This window comes from Tetrao urogallus (assembly GCF_951394365.1).
Source record: "Tetrao urogallus genome assembly, chromosome: 6".
NCBI classification, from domain to species: domain Eukaryota; kingdom Metazoa; phylum Chordata; class Aves; order Galliformes; family Phasianidae; genus Tetrao; species Tetrao urogallus.
The window spans coordinates 18,654,780-18,678,648 of NC_136819.1; the positions used below are offsets into that span (position 1 = coordinate 18,654,780).

The 23,869-nt window shown below is 39.8% G+C and overlaps 1 protein-coding gene across 1 annotated transcript; it reads left to right on the forward strand.

Annotated features, from left to right (window-relative positions):
• Positions 1–280: 280 nt before the first annotated feature.
• On the forward strand, positions 281–22,384 carry NAT10 (N-acetyltransferase 10; the record flags this gene model as incomplete). Its single annotated transcript, XM_079537673.1, has 28 exons — positions 281–388; positions 848–939; positions 1,597–1,768; positions 2,084–2,206; positions 2,903–2,964; positions 3,820–3,934; positions 5,190–5,297; positions 6,107–6,240; positions 6,609–6,702; positions 7,068–7,166; positions 7,659–7,795; positions 8,291–8,415; positions 8,835–8,985; positions 9,450–9,546; positions 10,265–10,381; positions 11,307–11,408; positions 11,514–11,588; positions 12,009–12,125; positions 12,314–12,447; positions 14,376–14,424; positions 15,060–15,153; positions 15,236–15,346; positions 16,388–16,560; positions 17,083–17,202; positions 18,170–18,268; positions 18,678–18,751; positions 21,314–21,397; positions 22,291–22,384. The coding sequence occupies 28 exons, from the start codon at positions 281–283 to the stop codon at positions 22,382–22,384; spliced, it is 3,060 nt and encodes a 1,019-aa protein (XP_079393799.1).
• Between the last annotated feature and the right edge of the window lie 1,485 nt (positions 22,385–23,869).

A 23,869-nucleotide genomic window follows, 5' to 3' on the forward strand; every position in this document is an offset into this window, starting at 1 on the left:
TGCGCCATCGCTTGGGCACGCGTGGCGCCGCCTACACGCTCCGAAGCGCCGCCGTTTGGACCCGCGACCTCCCCTTCCGCCGAGCCCGGTGCCGCCCCGCTCTGAGGGAGCCGCGGCGCGCAGGCGCTGGCCCGGACAGCCTCGCGCGGGGTCCTACTTGAGCGGCGGCACGCGCGCCTTGCGCCGCGCGGTTCCCACGTGGGGTGCGTGGTGCGGAGCGCGGCCAAAAGCCGTCGGTAGCGGCTGAGAGGCGGGAAGGACCGAGCGCTCGGCCGGCGCCATGCAGCGCCGCAAGGTGGATAATCGAATCCGGGTGCTGATTGAGAACGGGGTGGCGGAGCGGCAGAGGGGCCTCTTCGTGGTGGTCGGCGACCGCGGCAAGGACCAGGTGAGCGCCTCGCGGCTGCGGTGCCGGGGAGGAGTGCTGGGATTCAACTTCACGACGCGTTTAAATACCCCTCCGTTTTGCCCGGCGTTTCTCGGTAGATACCGTGGCTGCAAACTTAAGGATAGGTCAGCGTGGAACGTTCATAGAATCGTTTGAGTTGGAAGGGACCTTAAATGCCATCTGGCCCACCTCCCCTGCAGGGAGCGGGGACACCCGCGCTAGGTCAGGTGCTCGCAGCCCGTCCGTCCTGGCCGTGGATGGCTCAGGGATGGCGTCCACCTCTCTGGGCAACCAGTGCCAGTGCTTCACCGCCCTTACTGTAAAAAGTTTTCTTCTATCCAGTCTTTTTATCTGAAACAGTTTGCCCCCATCTCGTCTCAGCAGACCCTGCTGAAAAATATATTGCTCCATGTTAATTTATGAGTGCGGTTGTGCATTGATGTTCCTGTGTCTTGGCAGGTGGTTATACTTCACCACATGTTGTCCAAGGCAACCGTCAAGGCCAGGCCCTCTGTCCTGTGGTGTTACAAAAAAGAGCTGGGCTTTAGCAGGTAAGGTGCCTTTTACATCTCGTGTTGCAGTAGATGTCTGAGTGCTCTCTGAAGGAAAAGCTTTGCGGCTGCTCTGCTCAGCATGGGCTGATTTGGTTGTCAGGAGAAACAAGTCTTATTTTAGCAGGAGATACAGGATGCTCGATTTTCCAGAGCTAAAATTCGGTTTCAGGAGCGTGGTTGGCATCAACGCTACGTACTTCTGCTTTCCTTCTGTAGCTCCAACACTAACCCTGTTGTCCTGGGCCTATTTCTCCCTTTCTTTTCTAATCTCAAATGGCCAAAACTTCAGTGCCTCAGTAGTATATACAGCCGGGTGCAGATTAGACGTTACTGTTGCTTTCATTTGAGAAAAGGTTTAAAATGTTAGTTCTTAGGTTTGCATGCATACTTGCAGTCTGGGCACAAAGCTGGGAAGGGTTACTTGAAACTACATGATTCCAACCAGATGATTTCTTCCAAAACCAGCTGGTTCTGGGTGGTTTCAACCACTTTGGGCCAAAGGCATTTGGGAACGTACCCTGAATACAGTATGTGTAATGCAAGACTTCTCCTTGGAGGCCGAGCTCTGAATTCCATTTAGCCTTGAAATTAGGAATGAGTGCAGTCTTCTCAAACCCTTTCCTAAAAAAACTTACGTGAAGTTTTGTTCTCCAGCCACCGGAAGAAGAGAATGAGGCAACTGCAGAAGAAGATTAAAAGTGGAACCTTGAACATAAAAGATGATGATCCTTTCGAACTGTTTATAGCAGCCACAAACATTCGCTACTGCTATTACAATGAAACTCATAAGATTCTTGGTAACACTTTTGGCATGTGTGTGCTTCAGGTAAAGAATTAAACTTTTTGCTGGAGGCATGTAGTGCTATTATTGGTGGCTTTGAGTTTAAAAGCTGCAGTAATTCTATTTGTTGCTCCTGTTACTTAAGTTATGATGGCCTTACTTATCTTTTATGGGTTTTGTGGGGAGTGACATAGCCTTCCTGGGTAGAATTTTAATGGGAAGTTGGTTAATGCAAATGTTAAGCTGGAATGAAACTCAGATAAAGAATGTTTTATAGTTTTTCTCTTCTTTTTAGTAGTTGCTATTGCACTTGTGAATTCTAGGCAGCTTTGAAGGTTTTTTTTATATTTTGTTTCCTAGGATTTTGAGGCCTTGACTCCGAACCTGCTAGCTAGAACTGTAGAAACAGTGGAAGGGGGTGGAATTGTAGTAATTCTCCTGAGAACAATGAACTCACTGAAGCAGCTCTATACAATGACCATGGTATGTTCAATGTAATGTGTCTGTTTTAGATGGGCAGCTACATTTGGTGATGCTAAGTGATTATTTTTTTTTGCTTTTGTTATGGGTTGTAGTCTTCCTTCCATTATTTTTGCTGCTCCTTCTTTTGTTTATCGTGGAATGAGTCTTTTGTTTAGGCAGTTACACCAACCCTTGTTCTGCCACCAAGCTCAACTGTCTTCATTTCACAGTAGTTTTGGAAATTATTTGTGCTGTTTGCACACATGACAAAGTGAAGGAAAAAAGTGTTTTCTGACTCAGTGCTAAGTGAGATTAGCTGCTTCATTCCTATGTATTTCTAAAGATAATTTTTTCACACAGAGTATACCTAACCTTGTAGCAGGGACAGTTTGTAACGCCAGTAGGTGAATTAAAGCATTAAATTATTTTTACTTAGGATCCCTGTGCTGCTTTAAATGTTCTGTGTGTAGTAGAAGTGGCCTTTTAATCAGACAAAAATATGTGAGACCACACTGAAAAGTCTTGGTGGGAGAAGTATGTTTTTAAAGCAATATTTGGAATATTTGATTGTCTCAGCAAACAAAGTCAGAATCCAGTCTGGGATGCAGTGTTGATGGAGAGAGTGATGTAGTGGGGAACAAATTGGATTGTCCCATGCGTAATAATCTTGTGTCACCGTTGGCGCTGCTCCTTCTCCAGACTGACTTTCTGTTTCAGGATGTACACTCTCGATATAGAACAGAGGCACACCAGGACGTGGTAGGACGGTTTAATGAAAGGTATGTTATTAGGCATTCAAAGCATGCCCAGGAAGGGTGTCTAGAGCAACACTGTGTATTCATGTTAGGAAAGTATCCTGTAAGTTTGCATGAGAATAAATAAAGCTTCTTTGCTGCTTCTGTGAAGTCTGAATGTACTATCCTGGAAATGAATGTTATATCTTGTTGGAGGAATTGTATACAAAATTTTAGCATTATATTACAAAGGATGTGTAAATGTGTCCAGATTTGTAAAATCTTCTGAGTTCTGCTCTTGAAATGCTGCACAGAAACATGTACACAGAAGAAAGGAAATTTAGGTACTCACTGCTTACTATATCTACTATAAAACATGGAACTGCTCACTGTAGAGTCTTCTCCATGGCTTTAGAACTTTGTTTTAAACGCGATTCCTCTCCTTTTGTTCTATAAAGTTCTTACTGAGTGATTGAGCCCTTGCCGTAGCCATTGGCAAAATTTGTTCTTTTGCATGCAGGTGATATTTATGTGTTGTCAGAAATTAGAAGGATGAGTAAACCAGGCACTGACTGCAGTCTTTGCTGGTCAGCATTTGTCACAATTGTTGTCTTACACTTCTATGCAGCTACCTCCTGCTTAAATGCTGGAAATTACTTTCTAGTTCTTTCGGTGGATCATCGTATGTTAGCAGTTTTCTTTGGAGGCCTGTGCCCCTGTAAGTGGATGCCTGTTCTGCATCTTTCCTGATAAAAGGCATGTGACCAGTTATGTGAACTTGTCTCAGCTTAGCTTTAAGCTGCTCTTGCTGTAAATACTTAGTACAGAGGTTTAATTAATCACCAAGATGCAATAGTGTTGCTAGTGCTTTTACTGAGTTGCCTTTGCTTGACTGCTCAGGTTCATTCTGTCTCTGGCCTCATGCAAGAATTGCATCGTGATTGATGATCAGCTGAATATCTTGCCCATCTCCAGTCACGTTGCAAACATCACACCCGTCCCACCACAGTCACAGGTCAGTAAGCAATGACAGATGCTTTTCGTTGGGAGAAACCAGTCCGAGTTGAAAAGTGTTAAGATCTGAAAAAGAGGAAGGTTTCCTTTCATGCTGATTGATAGCAGACAATGGCTTTGTAGAGAGGATGAAAAATGTTCTGCAGAAAATATACCTCGTGTGAGTGAAGCATTGGGAAGCTGTCTTTTTGTTCCTCTTTTTTTTTTTTTTCATTTCATCTGGTGAGTTGAAGCTTAATTGCTGTGGTTACTGTTTCAGAAGTGCATAGAGAGATTTTAAGCTGGTGAACAGTTAGGATGAGACAAATAAAAAGACTTCTCAAAGGCTGGAAGGTGGGAAAACTCTTTGGAAAGAAGCATATTAAAAGGCTGAGGATACCTGATAGCTCAAAGCTGTGGTACTTCTTTCAGTCTCTGAGTGAATTATGCATGCCAGATCTCAGAAAACATTCACTGAGTGCAAGCCAGACATGCAGCTTGTGCTGTATGCGTTCCTTTATCACTTTCAGTTGCAGATGAGCAAAATGGAAATAAATTTAAACAGAAATCTTTAAGCTTTTGAACTGGTTTGTGTGGTCGAGGAAATACTATTGTTAATTCTACTGAAGACAGTAAAAACGTAAACAGCATTGATGCTAAAAAAAAAACCAACATGTCTTAACATTATAAAAACATTGACAGCAACAGAAATGCTCATCTCTTGGATGGATAGACAGATGTCTTTGGAATTTTCAGTGCCAATTAGGAAATTCAGAATCTGTTTCTACTTGAAATTGATTTCTTTTGTGTCCAAACTCATTGATTAGCTTTGAAAATATTTACATTGGTTAGAAAACTGACCAATTGCTGCTGCTTCCTTCTAAATTACAGTATGTACATCCCATATGACAGGCATAATGAGGATCATAATAACAGACTGAAAAATAGATTGAATTCTTCTGGAAAAATTGTCCGTGGTTTCTTTTCATGGTAACCCAGTTACCATGTACTTAAAAATTACTTTGGTTTTTTCTTCCAAGACTGGGAAAGCCAGGATACTTGTTGTGTAACCATTCTTTTGAAAATGCATTAAAATTGAAGTGTTAAATATCTGTCTATACACTTAAACTTTCCTGTCTCTAGATAATATATTCAACTTGTGGTGAAGCTTTCTTTCAGATATCTTTACCTGATGAAAGATATCCCAGGACATCACAAAAGTGTAATTGTGCTGAGGTGTCCTGCTAATCCTGTTATGGAAAATTCTGTGTTTATAGGAAGATAGTCTTCGGCCACAAGACTTGGAGCTGAAAGAGCTGAAGGAGAGCCTGCAGGATACACAACCTGTAGGAGTTCTGGTGGATGGCTGTAAAACCTTGGATCAGGTTGGTGTAATACTTAAATGCAAGATCCCAGGTGCTTGACCCCAGTCACTGTAGGAGCAGGTGTTTGTGTCTCATCTTTCAAGTAATCAAATCCGAGAGCGTGAATGTTGATGGGAGTTGTCTTAGAGAGAAAGATTTCTTGAAAAATTGTTTGAACAGAATAGCTCAAAGTGATTTTCTTTATAAGGTTGGGAATAAGTAGAAGGGCTAGAATGGAGATAGGAAGCTGATCTGGACAAGTTAGCATTTAAAAAGTTGATGAACTTGTAACTCGGGGGTTTGAAATAAGCAGGAAATAAATGTTAACGGTCTGCACTGTGTTTTAGTGTACTCTCATAACTGCTTCTCTGACACTTTTTTTAGTCGCATTTGAGAATCACTGACCAGTGCACAGGAAAAGACCCCTTTGTAATTTCTTTCCTGTTTCACACTGAGAAGTTACTGTTCAACACAGAGTTTCTGAGATTTACACACTGCTTTAAAGCGTTTTCATAGTTGGCTTTTTCACTGTCCAGATCCATTCATCTTCCTCCTCCCCTAGCAGTGTACCTCTTCCTGTCTTTTTGACTGTATTCTGTGCTCATTGGCATGGGAGTAGTAATCGAGCTGTGCTGATTGTTCATGTGTGTTTTAGCCTGACCGTGTTCAAGAGCTGGGTGGATCAAGCAGCTTCTTTCCTATTATTTGTCTCATCTTGTTTTTCTTCTCCTTCCTGCACTAAGCAAAATTCATGTGGCAAATCCATACGTAAAGCCGAAAACAACGTAGTCACAGTGAATTTTTGTGTCTTGTATTTTTCTGATCATCAGGCAAAAGCGGTTCTGAAATTTATTGAAGCCATTTCTGAGAAAACCCTGCGGAGCACTGTGGCATTAACAGCAGCCAGGGGACGTGGTAAATCTGCTGCTTTGGGACTGGCTATAGCTGGAGCGATAGCTTTTGGGTGAGGAATGTCCCCCATGTCCCAAGTTTTATTTGCATCCATTAATTTTTTTTTTTTTAATTATGATAAGATTTTAATACATTTACAATTTCCAGCCCTACATCCTTCTCTTTTGTTGTTCTTGTATGTTTTAATTGCTGCCTAAGCTGATACTCAAGTTTTTCTGTTTTATAGTAATCAGAAATCCTCAGTCTTGAAAAATCAATCACAAGGTAAAAAGTGAGATAAGTATATAAAGGAATCTGCTGTTATTAAGTTGGAAGGTTATCTGGTTATTAAGTAAAATCAACCCCTCGTATTAAAATAATTCCTTTGTGCGTAAATTTGGTAGAAAAGGAGTTAAATTCTTGTTTTATTTTTCTCTGCAGTTACTCCAACATTTTTGTCACATCGCCAAGTCCTGATAACCTTCACACTCTCTTTGAGTTCATATTTAAAGGCTTTGATGCACTGCAGTATCAGGTAAGGAGGGCAGGCCGTTTTGCAATGCTTTCGCAGAGTTCCTGTTTAGGAGTACTTTGCATCTCATCTCCAATGTTTGCTGTGTGTATTAGATATCAGCTCTTGCCCTACCAGCCTGTTTAATAAAGCTCTGTGAAAGCCGATCATAGTATGAGTACGTTTACCTCTGTATTTATAAGTTGGGGAATTTGGTTCCTTTCTGCATGAAAATAGTTTTTAACAGGTAAATCTTCTCAGTACAAGATATCTCAGCGGTAATCTGAAATATCAGGGCACGTGTAGCAAATGCGTTTTGATGGTGATGACAAACTGTATTTTTCTAAGCTCTTGGACTGTTCATGTGATTTTACAATGTTTTCTTTTAGGAACACCTGGACTATGAGATTATTCAGTCTTTAAACCCAGAATTCAACAAAGCAGTTGTCAGAGTGAATGTATTCAAGGAGCACAGACAGACTATTCAGGTAGCTGGCCTTTTTTGCACACTGACCTTTCTATTTTTTTATTCATGACTGTTTGTTTTATGTAACATGTAACTATTGTGGATAATTTTGCTTTGAGGCAGAAACCCTCAATCTGGTGTGTGACTTGCACAAAATATTTTAGTTCGTTCTGTGGATAACTTGTAGATTACAGAGCATCCCTGGTAGTTGCTTCTGCATTCCTTCTTGAAACAGAAGTGAAAAAAGGTGAAACAAATAGTGAAGGAAGATCATATGTTTCTAGTTACTAGATTTTCTTTGTTTTTGTGATCTATGCAGATAAATGTTTTCGAAAATGTTTAAAATAATGTGTGATGCTGCCTTTGTTAGGATAACATGAACCCTTTCCCATGGGTTCTCTTCATTCATGAGGAACAGGGATAACAAAAGATTGTCAGATCTCAAGCTTTGCCATCTCTGATATTTCCCTATATCCCAGAGCTGTTGTTGATGGTGTCCTCTCATTCCTTGCAGTACATACACCCTGCTGATTCTGTGAAACTGGGTCAGGCTGAACTTGTGGTAATTGATGAAGCTGCTGCCATTCCTCTCCCCCTGGTGAAAAAACTGCTAGGCCCTTACCTTGTTTTCATGGCTTCGACAATCAATGGGTAAGACTTGAGCATTTCCAGTCTACTTGGGAAGGCAGTTTTGTGACTGCTAATTGACTATTTCTTGTCTACTGTATTTCTTTTTATAATATGCACTATCATAATTGGGTCTTGCTGATTTTTGATCATATGGAACTGTTCTTCAGAATGACAGAGTCAGTACCAGCACTTGCTTCTTTCCTTTTGGTTCCACTGCAAATTCATTGAGTATTTGTCTTACACCTCTTCTGTTCTGCTAAGAAGAGCATATGAATGAGATTCTGCAATCTGTTAGGAGAGCATTGAAAACTTCTATCTGGTATGATGAGACTAAAAAAGTGACAGGGTAGGCTGCTCTGTCCTATATGTGCAACAACGACAAAACACAGCAATTCTCGCAGATGGCTGAAGCCACTAAAGGCCTCAGAATGGCACATAGTTCTGTGTTGGAGCTTCCTCATGGCTCAGGATTGCCATTTGGTCATTTGCTACAGACTTTTGTCTTCTGTTTTGCAGGTATGAGGGTACTGGTCGATCGCTGTCTTTGAAGCTTATTCAGCAGCTCCGGCAACAGAGTGCACAAGCCCAAGTCACCATGACAGCAGAGAACAAATCTACAGCTACAGCCAAACTTGCCTCAGGTACTCCATTGATTTCTGGACTACACTGTGTATCCCTGATGTCTGGTGTTGCTGCTCAACAAACACTGTGGGTGTCCCATGTGTCCATGTACTGTGCAGCTGTAGGAAGGTAGAGGTATGGAGAAATGAGGAAGCTCTTCTCATATCTTTTTTTTCCTCATGATTTTCATATGTCAAGGCATTTAGGGGATCAAAGCTATGCAAGCCATGATCATTGTTCCTTCCTCCTGATGTTACATGAAGAAGCAGACTGTGAAGGCTCCAGTTGGAGCAGTTACTTTTCAAGTGCTTTCTCTACTGTTCAGATTTGGGTGTGTTTCTAATCTCCCAGGAGCCCTTCAGAGGGCGCTGATCCTATTGAACCCTTTGCTGGCTGTAACTTCCAGTACTGAAGGTTTTTCTCTGAAATGTCTTTGCAGCTCGTACACTTCATGAGGTCTCCCTCCATGAGTCAATCAGATATGCACCTGGCGATCCAGTTGAAAAATGGCTGAATGATCTGCTGTGTTTGGACTGTCTCAGCATCACCAGAATTATCTCCGGCTGCCCGCTGCCTGAAGCTTGTGACCTGTATCCTTACTCAAGTGATGTGCTCTGGTAAAATATATTGCTTTTGGGTGATGCAGGCTTTCTCAAGCTTATGTGTTGTGAATTCTCAAGCTGATGCGATAACCTCAGAGCACGATCTTTTGGTAGAAGACCATGCTTCTGGAGTTGAGCTCTTATCACTACCTGATACGATGCCTGTGTTACCAGGACATTACTAAACTTCATTTTTATTGCAGCGACTAAGGAAGGGCTGAGCAGAAGGAAATCCTGGTTAGAGTTACACAGTGCAAAGCTTTACAGATTGAGGGAGTGAAAGTTATGAACAATACCAGTCGTTAATTCACTCTTGTATATAGAGCTGTAGAGTCCTAATTGCTTAAGCCAGCACATAGCCTGAGGCTGAATGGAAAATATAACTTAAACCAACAAGGAGAATTTTTTTTCCCCATTTTCCAGGGAGTTTAATTCCTTAACCCTGTGTTTAGATATTATGTAAATAGAGACACACTCTTTTGTTACCACAGAGCATCAGAAGTTTTTCTGCAGCGACTGATGGCCCTTTATGTGGCTTCACACTACAAGGTAAAGGTCATGCCACTTCTGTCAAAATTTCAGCTAGGAATTTTGTGGAGGGAGTACTGTTTGTTTCAGGAAGTCTAATTGAATTGGTGTTATTGAAAATTTCTGTTCAGCTTCAGTTGTTTTTTGTTGTATACATACCTGTATTCTTGTGAGAAGGAGAATCTTTAGCCTTACCTGAATACGCTGGAATTACAGGTATCTGAAATATTTTTGTCTTGAGAAATTCGGGAGGCTAAATTCCAGGTGAGCCTACAAGCTTGTTGGTATCAGTGATGAACACTCTTCTGCAATTCTCTTGACAGTATCTTAGTAGCATCAAGTTAAGCAAAAGAGCAGTATTGCTGTACTATTGACAAAAGTAATAATTCATCTCTTGAGTTTCAAGACCATGGGCGACTGGTGAAGTTAGGGAGTGCTGAAGTACTGAGTACTAAAAATCTGACCCATGAAATAAATTTATTTCAGGTTCGGTAGACTAAGAGATACGTAGATACATAAAAATAGAAAGCTCAGCTTAGTATATGAGAACACGAGTTTTCAATTTAGCAAAAGAGATGTTTGGTAGCATAACAACCACAAGCTGCCCTGTTAGGAGATTCATCCATCAATATTCTAGTTCCAATTTTCTTAATAGCCCTAAATTCAGACAGTGGAGGACTATTTAGAGCTCTTCTCGTGGAATAATATTTGAGCTTTCTCATCCATATTTACCTTCTAGAACTCTCCCAATGACCTCCAGATGCTATCTGATGCACCTGCCCATCATCTTTTTTGTCTGTTGCCTCCTGTTCCACCTACGCAGAATTCGTTACCAGAAGTACTTGCTGTTGTTCAGGTGAGAGGGCATCCTGTATCCTGTATGAAGTGAACTGTTCAGTAAGTGAAGCAGGGATAATACACTGTGAAGCAGCAGTGTACTATCCAGGAGTAGAAGGTAGCTTCAGGCTGTGTTTTCGAGTAGCACAACAGTGTATTAAGGCTGTTTGGGTTTGTTTGGTTTTGTTTTGTTTTTTTTGCTTTCTTTTGTTAACACTAAGTGCTGCGTAAGTATGTTGTGATGCTGATCCTTTCAATTCCAGACTTGAAAATATTTTTGTGCTGAGAAGCTTTCTGAGAAGCTCAGCTGCTGGTTCAATAAATTATCATCCTGCTGTTTCAAATTCGTACCAAAGAGTGCTGATTCACTGGTTTATTATGCTTATTTTGTGTGTCTGGCATTCCTTTTACTTGCAATGGAAACACAAAAATACAAATGCTTCAGATACAGATGTTCAGAGTTGTGGAAATATTTGTCCGAGTATCTGACGGTATGCTTCCTTCCTTCCTTGAGAACACAGATTCTTAATTATTAGTGTTCAGTGCAACTAGTTAAATTGGCTGTATTTTAAAAGAAAAAGAAGGCCCATTTACAGAAGTACATGATACTTCAAGAGAAATATTGGGAGACAAGACCTAATGTTTGCTGCTGGCAGACTACAGAAAATACATAGAGCACATCCTATGCTTTAATCTCTTTTGGCTTCTTTTGTGCCATACTGTCCTGCCTGCTCACTGCTGTGCTTTTTGAGACAGTGCTTTTAGGGACAGAGCCTGTTCGTTGCACATATCTGTTGGCTCACCATGTTACAGGTGAGGCATCAGGTGACACGTCAGTTCTGCATAGTGCACTCAGCAGCTGAGGATAGATTTTGATATGTTCTGGTGGAATGACTGAGAGAAAAACTTTTTCTCCATTCATGGCCTTTTACCTTTTCTGTCAGGTGTGCATGGAGGGAGAGATCTCTCGCCAATCTATCATGAACAGCCTTTCTAGGGGAAAGAAAGCCTCTGGTGATCTTATTCCCTGGACCATTTCAGAGCAGGTAAATAATTTTGGCTGTGTATTCACACCAGTGATACCTTGCAGCGCTATTGCTTGTTTCCAAAGTATCCTGAGTAACTCAAGTTGACTTTTGTCTCTTATGCAGTTCCAAGATCCAGACTTTGGGGCCCTGTCTGGCGGGCGCGTTGTTCGCATTGCAGTTCATCCAGATTATCAGGGGGTAAAGTATTGTGAAACCCACTTATTGTCAATAGTCAGCAGAGGCACTAGCAGCCAGGCAGACCAGAGCTTTGCCTGACCCAGTATGCAGTGTAGATGCAATGACGCTTATTGTGAGAGTACCAAATGTTCACACTGGTGTTTGGTATTTTCAGAATGCCAGAGATATGCAATGGCAATTACTGTGCTGCCCTGAGCTCCTGACTGGGCTCTTGTTGTGATTTTGGTCATCCATCAGGTTCTGTGGTATTTTTCCCCGTGGAGTTCCCATGTAGCAATCAAAATACGTTTTTGTAGTGGCTGAATAATTTTTAAACTTACGATTGTTAATGGATTTGTAAGGGGGAAATGTTGTCCTGCTTTAGAAAACAGATCTGTCTTTTTGCTTACTTATTGCTTGCTTATTTTTCCTACTTCACAGATGGGCTATGGCAGCAGAGCTCTGAATTTACTGCAGATGTACTATGAAGGCAAATTCCCATGTTTGGAAGAAAAACCAATCCAAAAGCCAAAAGAAATTGCAACTGTAAGCAGTGAGGTATGGAACTCAGTACGTTTATCGCATTTCCCCTTGTGCTAAATTATCTACTTCTCGCTGTAAATCTCAATATTGATTTATCTAAGTAAATACAGAATATTCCTATTTATTCTTTGTACAGAATAAAGGATTTAATTTGTAGACTGCCCTGAGCAATGCTGTTAATTCATTTCCACTTTCTCTTTCAGACTGTTAGTTTGTTAGAAGAAGTTGTGACACCTCGGAAAGACTTGCCACCTTTACTTCTCAAACTGAGTGAGAGACCAGCTGAGAGTCTAGACTACCTTGGGGTATCATATGGCTTAACACCAAGATTACTTAAGTAAGATCTTGTTCTGTTTACCAGTTACACTCAGTGTAAAAGCATAGCTACATAAATAATAGAATATCTGTAATCTGTGAATAGTATAAATATAGATGTAAATATTTTACCTCTCAGGCATTCTCTTCTTTTCTCCATGCTTCCATTGATTTCAAAATCTGGGCAGCTCCAAGCCTTGTACTCCTGCAGGACCTTTTCTTGTGCAGTGTAGCTGAATCTAATCACTTAGCGCATCCTTCAGAGTAGTTTTCCCTCAAAATCATTGGTGAAGGAAAACCCTTTCTCTTCTCCATCAGCTCTGTGACCCTTCTGAACAGTTAATTACCTTTAACTGCTTGTTTTTTCTAAGCTAGAACAGTAAGAAAAACCTGTAATAAGGAGGCATGAGTTAAATACTCTTGTGACCTCTAGAAACAAGAGCTGCTGCTAACTTCAAAGTTACTTGTTTATTTACATTTCCTAATGTAAATACATTTCAACAGAAATTGCTGCTGCTTCTCATTTTTCTCACCAAGGAGGAACGGAGTTACTGCAGCAATAAATAATTTAATTTTTTCTAAGTAATTAATAATAATAATATTTTTTCTAAAGTTTGCCCTCCATGTTATAGTTTTATATAAGAACTTAAACTTTTATAATAAATTGTAACTTAAAAAAATATTATGCAATTCTGTAACATATTTACATTTCTGAGACTCCGTATGAAAAGTTGTGAATCCATGGTTTGGGAGACAGTTTCAAAACAACATAAAATTCTTTCTGTTAGTAACCTAACAGCAAAGCAGTAATTTACCACCTGAAACTTTGGATCTGAACCACAGAACCGAAGTTTCTGTGCTGGCCTGTCCACTTTTACAGAGGAACATCTCACAAAAGATGTGATTGAGTCCAGCAGAAGACCCAAGGAGGCGGGTTTGTGACTGACCCAGTCAGAGTGATGGTAGACAGATGTGTGTGATTCAGCATTTCAGATACAGAGACTGTAGCTTGCTTTGTTCTGTGATAAGCATGCTGCAAAGTTCATAGCAAAATGTGAGGGTGAATTATTTAGTGGAATGGAGCATCCAAACTGAATAGTTCTGAAAAAGGCTTCATCTCTGTAAATTTTGAAGCAAATGGCTCATCACTATTGAACAATTCTTTTCAGGACAGAAGGAAGGATAAAGCGTTCACTGTTTTGAATTGTTTGTCTGTTAGATTTGGTGGGAATAGATAAAACAAAGAGGAATAGTAACATAGAGTTGCTGGGGCGTTCAGGTAGGGCTTGCTACTGAAATTTGCAACATCCTGCATGGCTGATGAGTAGTCATCCTTTAGCCTGGGGGGGTGGATTGCCAGTGACAGTTGTTCTGGGGCCTGACTTCTTTCTTTTGTCTGAGACACCATATGTTTCATCTCAGCAGGACCTTCACACTAGTATTCCTTTTCCTGGGCAAAATGAAATTAGTATCAGTTCACAGCCAAGATGCAGGAGAGGAGGATGGAAAGGGAATCTCAGGTCTGTCTGGGGCTCTCTCTGGTCCGTAAGTGATTACTAAAGAAGAGTGGAGTCTCTGAAGTGAACTATAAATCCTTCACACTTTCCCGGGATATCCCTAAGGATTCTGTGGTGTTTTTGATTTGCCTGTTTTAATAGAGGTCCTGGAAGCATGCTGAATACAAGAGTTCTTCTTATCTGCTAGTTTTTGAAATTTCATTCATTTTCTGAGGCAATGATGATCATTTTTAACTGCTCTGGTTAGAATTTCAATCAGTTAGATTGCTGTTGGTATTTTCTGTCAGTGTTAATTTTTATTATTTAGTAGGGTAGTGCCTACCTTTCAACAGTTGCTCTTGTATAATAGATAAATTTTATTTAACCACAAGTATTATTGCAAAATCAACAGCTCCATATTTCTCAGTGTGCTTTCTGTTGTCATTTTCCCTAGGTTTTGGAAGCGTGCTGGATTTGTGCCAGTTTATCTAAGGCAGACACCAGTAAGTAGCATACTGTTTTTGAATGAAATCCCGCCCTGTTAAAATCACTGGGCATATTTCCATTGGTTTCTGTGAGATTTCATTTGGGCAAAAACATTTTCTGAGACTACATTTGGAGTTTGTTTTATATTCATTTTTGTTCTTTTGGCCTAATAGTTCACTAGTGGAATCAAGTATTGGGGTGAATGTGGAATTCTAAGTAATTTACACTTAAAGAAATAGAGCAAGGGTGCAGCTGGTCAGGGTTATTATTATTGTAGCCATAGGTAAAATATGCAAGTTGTCCCTGAACTGCCTGCCATCATTTTTCTAGGTATTTACCAAAAGTAGCTGTAGTGATTATTGTACTTCTGGAGAAAATAATTTGTTTGTCTCATCACTGTATTTTGCTTTAGTTTTTTTTTTTTTGGCTCTTGAGCTGTACAGTGGGTTTGCAACATTAGTTGAATATACCTCAAGAAGCCAAAATCCCTCAGCATGGGGATTTACCAAATTGTAGAAGTTCATCATTTCGTGGTGGTCATCAGTAGCAATGGATCTAAGAGTTGTTGATTTAGAAGACCTTTGCCTTCTGCAGTTTAGCATAGAGTGCAAACAGTTGATGCTGATGATGGGAAATGCATCTTCATTATTAGAATGATCTGACTGGTGAGCATTCGTGCATCATGATGAAGATGCTGAATGAAGAGGATGTTGAGCAGGAACCTTGGCTTACTGCCTTCTGGAAAGGTAACAACTAATACTAACAAAAATTTTTGGAATATTTATTCTGGAGGTTCACGGCAGTAATTTATTTTTTCATCTTGTATAGATTTTAGGAGGCGGTTTCTTTCTCTACTCTCCTACCAGTTCAGCACATTCTCTCCCTCGCTTGCATTGAATGTCCTACAGAACAAAAATATCAAACAGCAGTCGCAGCCCCGTGAGTACCCACACTCTATATTTATCTAGATTGCAGTTTAAAGTCTTTGTATAGATTTGTCAGACTCTCAAATACATGCATAATATGAAGTCTTGTGTGAAGTGCTATGAATTGCTCTGAGTTAGTTCCTATGTTTTGTTCTTATCATCTAAAAAAATGCTTGCATTTTTGAGTAAAAGCTATCAGAACGTTTTCTGTCAATTGAAAATAGGTGGTGTTTCTGTGCTGCTCTTCTTTTTTTTCGCTGTGCTTTTTTTTTTTTTTAAATTAAAGATTTAAGTGCTCCAAAACTAGAGGGATCTTGAGTGTAGCAGCTAAAGGCATGAGAAAACAAAGTGAAAACAAAAAAAAAGAATACTGAATCCTGTTGAAGTTGAAATGGAAGCCTTGAGTAGCAAGGGTCAATAGGTAGAGCATGTTATCATCAGAAATTTGGAAATTGGATTTTCTAAGAGAGAGGCTTTAGTCCATCTGCATGGTTGTGGGGTTCAGTGCAACACCTGCTGGGGAAAACACGTAAACAACGTAATAAAAAGGGCAAATAAGACAATTCTAATTTTAAGCCTCGTGGCTTAAAAGTCCTTCTTAAAAGCAAGTTGCTATTTTCTTTGTAAGCCTAAGAGAGACCTCTTAAGAGAACTTGGTGATCTGCCTCTTGTGGATTTTAAGTATCTGTCTTGTTGAAAAAGGTTTGGTTGTCGCTACAAGGAAACAAAGTTTGTTATCAGCAAAACCAATATAAAGCAGGGAAAGACTGAGCAAACTGTTTTTCTCAGTCAGCTCTTGCTGCTTTTAGTTTCTCTGGCATGTTTGACTTGATTAATTGATCTGTTTTGAAATTTGCAATTCTCTTGAATAAGCAAGCCAGTTTGAATAGCAGTGTTTTTCCTAGTGTCTTGCCTTCTGAAGTATATTGGGAAGTGAATTTATGGGGTAGCAGTTGGACTTCAATCAATGATGTGAAAAAGGAATTTGTTAAATACTGAGATCCTGGACAGCTATGAAGAACAGTCTTGATGCTGATGTCTCTTTATTGTTCAGCCATCAGCCGTGCTGAATTAGAATCTGCTTTCATCCCATATGACCTCAAGAGATTAGAGATGTACTCTCGCAACATGGTGGACTATCATCTCATCATGGACATGGTACCTACCATTGCCAGGATGTTTTTTCTCAACCAGTTGGGTGATATCTCTCTCTCTGCAGCACAGTCGGTATGTTTCACTATGACAACTGCCATGTTTTACTCTTTGCACTTTCCTGCTGTCTCCTAATTTTGGAGTGGTTTCCCATTTCATGTCATTTTTAAAAAGACTTTGTTTTAGGTGATTGCTGCTTCTGTGATCCTTTGCATGATTTCTCCTGCTTATAGTATTATTCTACTTTTAGTTTTTGCCTTGAATAAAATCTGTAGAGGATCATATTCTGTTGTATGTTCAGTGAAGTATTCCATTCGTTTGTAATACTGTGTGAACTATGGCTGAAAAAAGCCTCAAAGTCTTTGTTTCTTGAGCCTGTGCCTCAGGAAAGATGTAGTCATCTGTATTAAGTATGGAACAATGCTTGCTGACTACAGAATGATTTAGAGGTGTGCTGCTGCATCTGAGCAAAGCTTCAGTGTGTGCCAGAGAAGCCTTGTATTATCTGAGTAGAGCGAGGACTTGGTAAAATGCAGGGAGTTAAAGGATATGCTAGTGTTTGCTCTAAAAGCCTCTGTAACTGAAATATTTCTTCAGGCCCTTCTTCTAGGGATTGGCCTACAGCATAAATCTCTAGAGCAACTGGAAAAGGAGGTGGAACTGCCTAGCAGCCAGCTGATGGGTCTCTTTAACAGAATCATCCGCAAGGTAGTCCAGGTAATTGCATCTTGACAAGCTTTGTCTTGGTAGTATGAGGCCAAAGAGTAATTCCAACACCGAGTGTGATGCCAGTAGAATGCTGAATTAGAATTGTGTATTTTTAATATGGCTGCAAAAAATGATTGTAAATTTTGTGAGAAGGGAAAATGCTAGTGGAAAAAGCAGTATTTATGTCATTGATCTGTACTTTGTTTTCCCAAGTGAGAGTGCTTGTTATGTTTTTAAATATTGAAATGCTTTTAACAAAATGCTGAGTATACAGCCTGTGAAGCCAGCTGAAATTGAGCCATTTGTTCCTGGTGGTTCACAGCTTTGGTGGCATCACAACAAAAAAAACAAACGTGAGACTTTCCCAATATCATTTAGAGATGGACTTGAACTCCAGTGAAATCACTGTAGAAATGTTGGGTCTGGTTTTCTTTTTCCCTGGTGTTTGTGATGACGTGAGAACCATGATGAGTTGCTAAATGGCAAGAGAGAAAAATTGCCATCTGCTTGCTGTTGCTTGCTCAGCCTAGGGCCTTTAGTTCTCAAGGAACGGTAGCAAAGCTTCTGCAGTCTAACACATTGCTTATTGGAGAGGTGATTTGCTCAGCATAATGAAAGTAACATACAAGAAAACTAATATACAACTTTTAGTTACAAATTCTAATCAAATAATGGTGTGTTAATAAAGAGTATTGTTAACTGTCAGCTTTCTGAGCTTATGTGAGTGACAGTTTTAGCTGTTATTTTTTTATACTTTTTAATAAAAGCTATTATGTTTTTTTTTTCTTTAGGTAGCAACCTTGAGCTTCTTATTTTAGTATGACAGAATGTATGCATCAGAAATAAACAACTGCCTGAAATATCTGCACAGTTAGAAGAGTTTTTGCTTTGGGGACAACCAGCATTTCTTATTTATTTTAAAGCAGCAATGTAGAAGAAACAGTGTTTTACATGTGTGGGCTTACTTCATTTTCAGTTGTTCAACACCGTCCAGGAAAAGGCTGTGGAAGAACAGATGGTAGCAACAAAGGACATTGTAATGGAGCCAACGATTAAATCTTTAAATGATGATTTGGTAATGATGAATTTTTTTCCTAGCACATATATAAACACTTCTCATGGTGCTCTCTCAAACATAGAAACTTGTAATCTAAATTTTCTTGGATTAGAACTATTCCATGTCATGTCTGTCACTTTTTGGAAGTTAAACCAGCCAGCTTTACATTACATTCTTAGTCATGCTTTGCTAATCAGCCATACAGATTTTTATAGAACGTACAAAGATGTTTTTGGAGTTATGTATCACAACTATATGTATAGCCATTAAATAAAAATGAAATTTCATAAAAGATAAAAACTGCAGGATCATATGGTATTTGTTTTATGAGATGTTCTTCTCTTTGTATGGGAAAGGAGTTTTACTTGTATTGCATGGTTACTGTTGCACTTAACACTTAGTGCATCTGTATTCTGTCCTTTTGTAGGAAGAAGCTGCAAAGGAATTCCAAGAAAAACACAAGCAAGAAGTGGGGAAGCTGAAGGAAATGGACCTTACACAGTAAGAATTTATTTGTATGAGTCTCAACTCCAGTTTTTCCCTGCTGGTTATTTGAATGCTTGGTTACCAGCTCTGGCACACCGTGCACAAGGCTGTAGTTGCAGTGATTGCAAACCGTCTACAAATGAGAAAAAGCAATGAGCATCTTTCAACATTGTCCACGTTGGATAAGTATATGCCTCTATTCTGATGAAAACTTTGGGTATTTTGTCCTGATAGCCAGTAATTGTTTTCATCAGCTCTCCTAACAGTTGCTTTGTTTCACACTCACAACATAATTTGCAGTAGAAGGTAAATTCAGTAGCAGTTTATTTGTTCAGCGTCATTCACCTATATGACTCAGTACATTAATTGTTTTCCTGAAAAATGTGTCATGGGCATTAATTTTACTTTTTGCCAAGCGTGAAGTTACCGATTTCCTTTTTTCCTATTGATATTTTGAACAAAAAGCAGGAGTTGGTAAGTTTGCATACAACAGTGGATCAGCAGTGAGGTGTGTCTGTGGAACTGTAGAACTGAATTATGAAAGGTGGAGCTGGCTCATCATAATACTACTGCACATAGGAGATGTGGAAATGCTGGTTCAATTCCCCTCTGGCATGAGCTTGAGAGCTTCTGTTCTCCTTTGTCTCTTTCAATGGTAAATTATGTTACTCTGGCAAGAACTCTTACTATGTATCCACATGGGGCTCTTGGTCCTGGCTGTGTAGAGAATGCGTATTATATGTATATAACTTACGTAGTTCTATAATGGGGAGTAATAAAATAAGCTTCCTGAGTGTGGACTCCTTATAATTTGATAGTTTTCTGTACTTCTAGATATAGTCATTAGTTTCCTCAAGCCCGGATATGTGGGTCATGTTGTGCCATGACCAGCTCTTCTGTATGCAGCTGTCTTCATCTCAAGTAAAAATAGTAGCTGACTAATTTTAGTATTTAAAAAAAAAAAAAGCAAAAAAAAAAAAAAAAAACCAAAAAAAAACAAAAAAACACACAAAACCACCCCAGAGCTGACAGAAAAGAACAACCAACAAGAGCTTTCTTCAGTCACGGCAGTGTGCATGGATACTTGTAGCTGTTGTAAAGCTGTACAGTTTTTACAATACTGAGTTGCTTGCTGAACTTCCTTGAAACGTCAGCAGATGTCACTCTTTCTGAACCAACAGGAATTACACCTGCCACTTGGATTGTCTCCCTTCTCTCTTTTTTGTCTCATAAATTCATTGCTCTCTACTGCTATTACAAAAGAAAAAAAAAACTATTTTGGCTCTAGATTAATCAAGGTTAGATATGAGGAAAATTTTTTTTTTTTAATTTTTGGTTTTCTTGTTTGAGGATAAGACAAAAATGGGTGTGATTTGAAATGATTTGTAAGTCAGTCATAATAGAAAAATAGAATAATCACTGCTTTTTAATAGAAGTTTTAATTTCGTTTTTTATATCTCATAGTATGACATGCCTGTTTGTCATTTTGGACCATGTTCCCTTTTTCTTCATCCAGAAAAAGATTTCTGTTTGTTTCTCTGAGGAAAGAGGTACAAAAGCCTATTTTGAACACTTTTGAATACAGGTTATAGAAAGCGAACAAAAAAGTCAGAGCTGTTTGGTTTGGCTCTGTCCAGTGTTGTTCAGCCTTGTATGAGCAAAGCGTAGTCTAATCCTATCTCTGAGGACTTGAGATGGAGAGTAACTACTGACTTTTTTTTTGTCTATTTAAATTCATATGTTATTTCCAGGGTATTTGAACAAGGGGCATTTCTATCTGACTAGCAGTTGTCTGAATGTCTGTTTGTAGAAGAAACCTGTAGGTCTTCAGTTTTCCCCAGATTCATGCAGGGAAGAGTACCATTCAAACTTACTGCTAGTCTAAGAGCAGCTGGTAATTTCACTGACTTTCCATTATATGACTTTCCTTTTTGCAACCTCTTCCTTTAGTACCAATCATCCTTCTTGGTTTGGGGGGAAGAAAATAATAATTAAAAATAAAAAAAACAATGAAGGCCTCAATCCTTTAAAAATAAATCTGTATAGTGAATATATTTTTGACTGTGGTTGTCAGTCTTAAAGCTGTAGTGTTTGAAGGCCTATATTCTAAGAAAGCTACTGAGCAAAGGAGAAGTATATACCACTGCTGTGGAAAGCATTAGCACCATAGCTCTGTTTTTTTGGTTGTTTTGTTTGTTTGTTTGTTTTGCTTTTGTAAATGATACACTGTTCAGAATTCTACTTTTGTGGTAGAGACTTCCATAGAACAGTTTTGTGATGTGCACAGTACTGGCTTCTGAGAGAAAGAGCTTCATCTGCCACTGGTGAGCTTTGGATGAGCACTAGTAGTGGTTGCTATTAAGCTGTGGACTAGTTTGTTTGCTGACCTAGTTGTGACAAGCTTTTGTATCCCTTTGCCAGTCTGGTTTTGTATGTATTTCCAAATACTGATTTGGTTGGGTGCGATGCCCTGGCTTTGTTTGAAGAGTACGTGTGTGACAATAGAATTGCCTTTTTGTCCCATTCTACTTAAACCTGAAAATTTTACTTGGATTTTCTTTTACCTTTTTCACTTAGATATATTATCCGGGGTGATGATGAAGAATGGAATGAGGTGCTGAGCAAAGCAGGACAGAACGCCTCCATCGTCAGTGTGAAAAGGTTAGGAAAGTTGCAATACTGTGGAGAGGTCTCTCTTGTCTTTCCTGCTGGCTTTAGTGCAATAAACAGCACTCGTTCCACATCCTTGTCCTGTTGCTGCAGGAGCCTCTGATGTTCCCATTGGAGAAAATGGGAAATTGGTGGAGGATTCTTTCAAATTTGAGCTTAAGCCTGCAAGATGCTGAGTCTGCCTTTCTGCAGTTTCTTCCTTTTAGTCCATCTTCTTTTACCTTGCGCAGGATGGAGGCTTTCTTCACTTGGGGATTTACAGTTGAGACTTGCCTGTTCCCCGTGATTGTTTTCCCTTTCCATGGTGACTGACAACTTAACTAAAAATGTGGTCTTCCTTCTATTTTACCTTTTGTGTATTCATATTCTTTTCATGAATGCTGGGAGCTCTGAATGTCTAGAAGCTTTACAGAAGCACGAGAGTCTTGTCAGTACTTATAAAGACTGGAGCTCTGTCATACTTGATCTAGTCAGAATGTAGTGCAGCAGTAAAATTGTGTACTTACATCTACAACTGTTGGTGATAACTATTTTTTTCTTCAGTTACTTTAACTTCCAGATGCCCTATGTGAATAGCCTTTAGGAAACATAACTTACAGCCTTGAAAAGCAATGACAAAATGTAGCTAAAAATAAAGATCCCTTATTCAAGTCAGGCTAAAGATTTTGTAGTGTCTAGAGGTTTTATATTGTACTCCTGTTCATGCTTTCTGTAAAAGACTCTAAGTGACCCATGAAATTGGAATTATTTCCTTCCAACCACCTTCTTTGGGTTGGCCCAGAAGTCTTGAGGCAAACATTACTGTGTAGACTCCTCAAAAGAATTTTGCATCTCAGTGGGCATCCAGCGTACTTTTTAACAGATATTTTGTTCCTGTTTCCCAGTGAGAAGAAAAGAAAACTAGAAACGGTAAGAGGACACAAGCAGCAGAAGAAGTTTAAGAAGACTAAAGATATAAAGCAGAAGCGGAAGAAATGACTCTAAAATGAAATCAGTGAACTTGAAATAATGAGTGACGGGTCTGTACCGTTCTTCTTTCAAACCAAAAGACTTTCTTGAGAGCAGGAGGGTAAATGCTGAAGAGAAGGAAAAGCTTATGAGGCATTTTAAGTGTATTAAGGGAAGTGCAGTGACACTGCCAGGAGACGGTCTGTGGAGATGTTTTATGAAGTGTGACTGCAAAGCTTGCATGAGGCACTCTGCAGAACACTGGGATATTAGGAGGGTGCCTTAGCAGCTACAGTTTCCATTCAGACTGACAGATCAATCTTTAAACTTTCCTGCTTCTTAATGGTTGATGTCTATTAAAAAAAGTTTGGATAACAAAGCATAGAAATGCATTATCCTTTGGTACATGACTGCGTTGTAGCATTGCTGTACAGCTGGATTTATTCAGATACTGGTTCAGTAGTAAAACTGTTCTTTTGTAGCTGTGGGGAGATGCCAGTGTGGGTGACACACACTTCTCATTTGGGGCTGGCTACTCTGAGCCATAACCCCATTGTCAGTGAGGTGGTCCCTGCTCAAGAAGTTTCAGAATACTTCTGTTTTGGAACACTGTTTAGTTTCTATGTACTGCGCTCCTCAAACAGCTGTAATAAAAGGCTATTCTACATTCACACTGCTTAGAAGGTCTCAGCATTCCCATTGCTCAATAATCTACATTTCCTAGTTTTTAAACAGGATAGAATATTAATAGTTGCTGGAAAAGTGTCTTTGACTATTGTCTGTCTTGCTGTCTGCTCACCAAGTGATGCTACTTAGCTTTTTTGGAAAGTTTTCTGTGAGGGTTGCTAGGAAGTCAGCACTATCCAACCAACACCTGATCCTAGTGATCTTTTCAGGGGGCAGGTAAGCTCCAGCTGTGCTACCAGCTTGGCAATAAAGGAGCACCAGTCTGCAATTCTTTTGACTGCAGACTCCAGAGGTTTCAGAACCAGGGCTGACTTCTGATACAGAACTCTCCCTGTTCTGAACCTTACTACCCTGGTGCATTTTCTTGATGTGCTAGCATAAGGATTTAGAAAAGACAGACTTACCTACAGGCAACATGTAGGTGCATTCTATTTGTTTGTAGATCTCAGAGCATCTCTTTCCAGTAAATCCTTGAAGAAGAAAGTTCTTCCTAGTTAACACAGTATTTGTTTTCTAGGATGACATTTTATAAAAGATGTAAATTAAATATAGGCCTTGTACAACACAGCCTGTGTATACCTTTGGTTAATAGACTACTTTATGAGAATCAGAGCAACAGCACATCACCCACACTGGGGGACAGCTGAGTCCTGAGAGCTGCAGCTGCAGCTCTTAAAGGCTTAATGAGGAGCCTGATTATCAGCCAGCTGTGTCCAAGTGGCTGCAGCACCTGGCAGCAATTAGTGGTGGTTGCCTGCCTTGAAAGGGCTCTGAAGAAGTTAGGAAAGGAGCAGATAGGAAGTGTGAGGCTCTTGGTCTTTGGAAAGT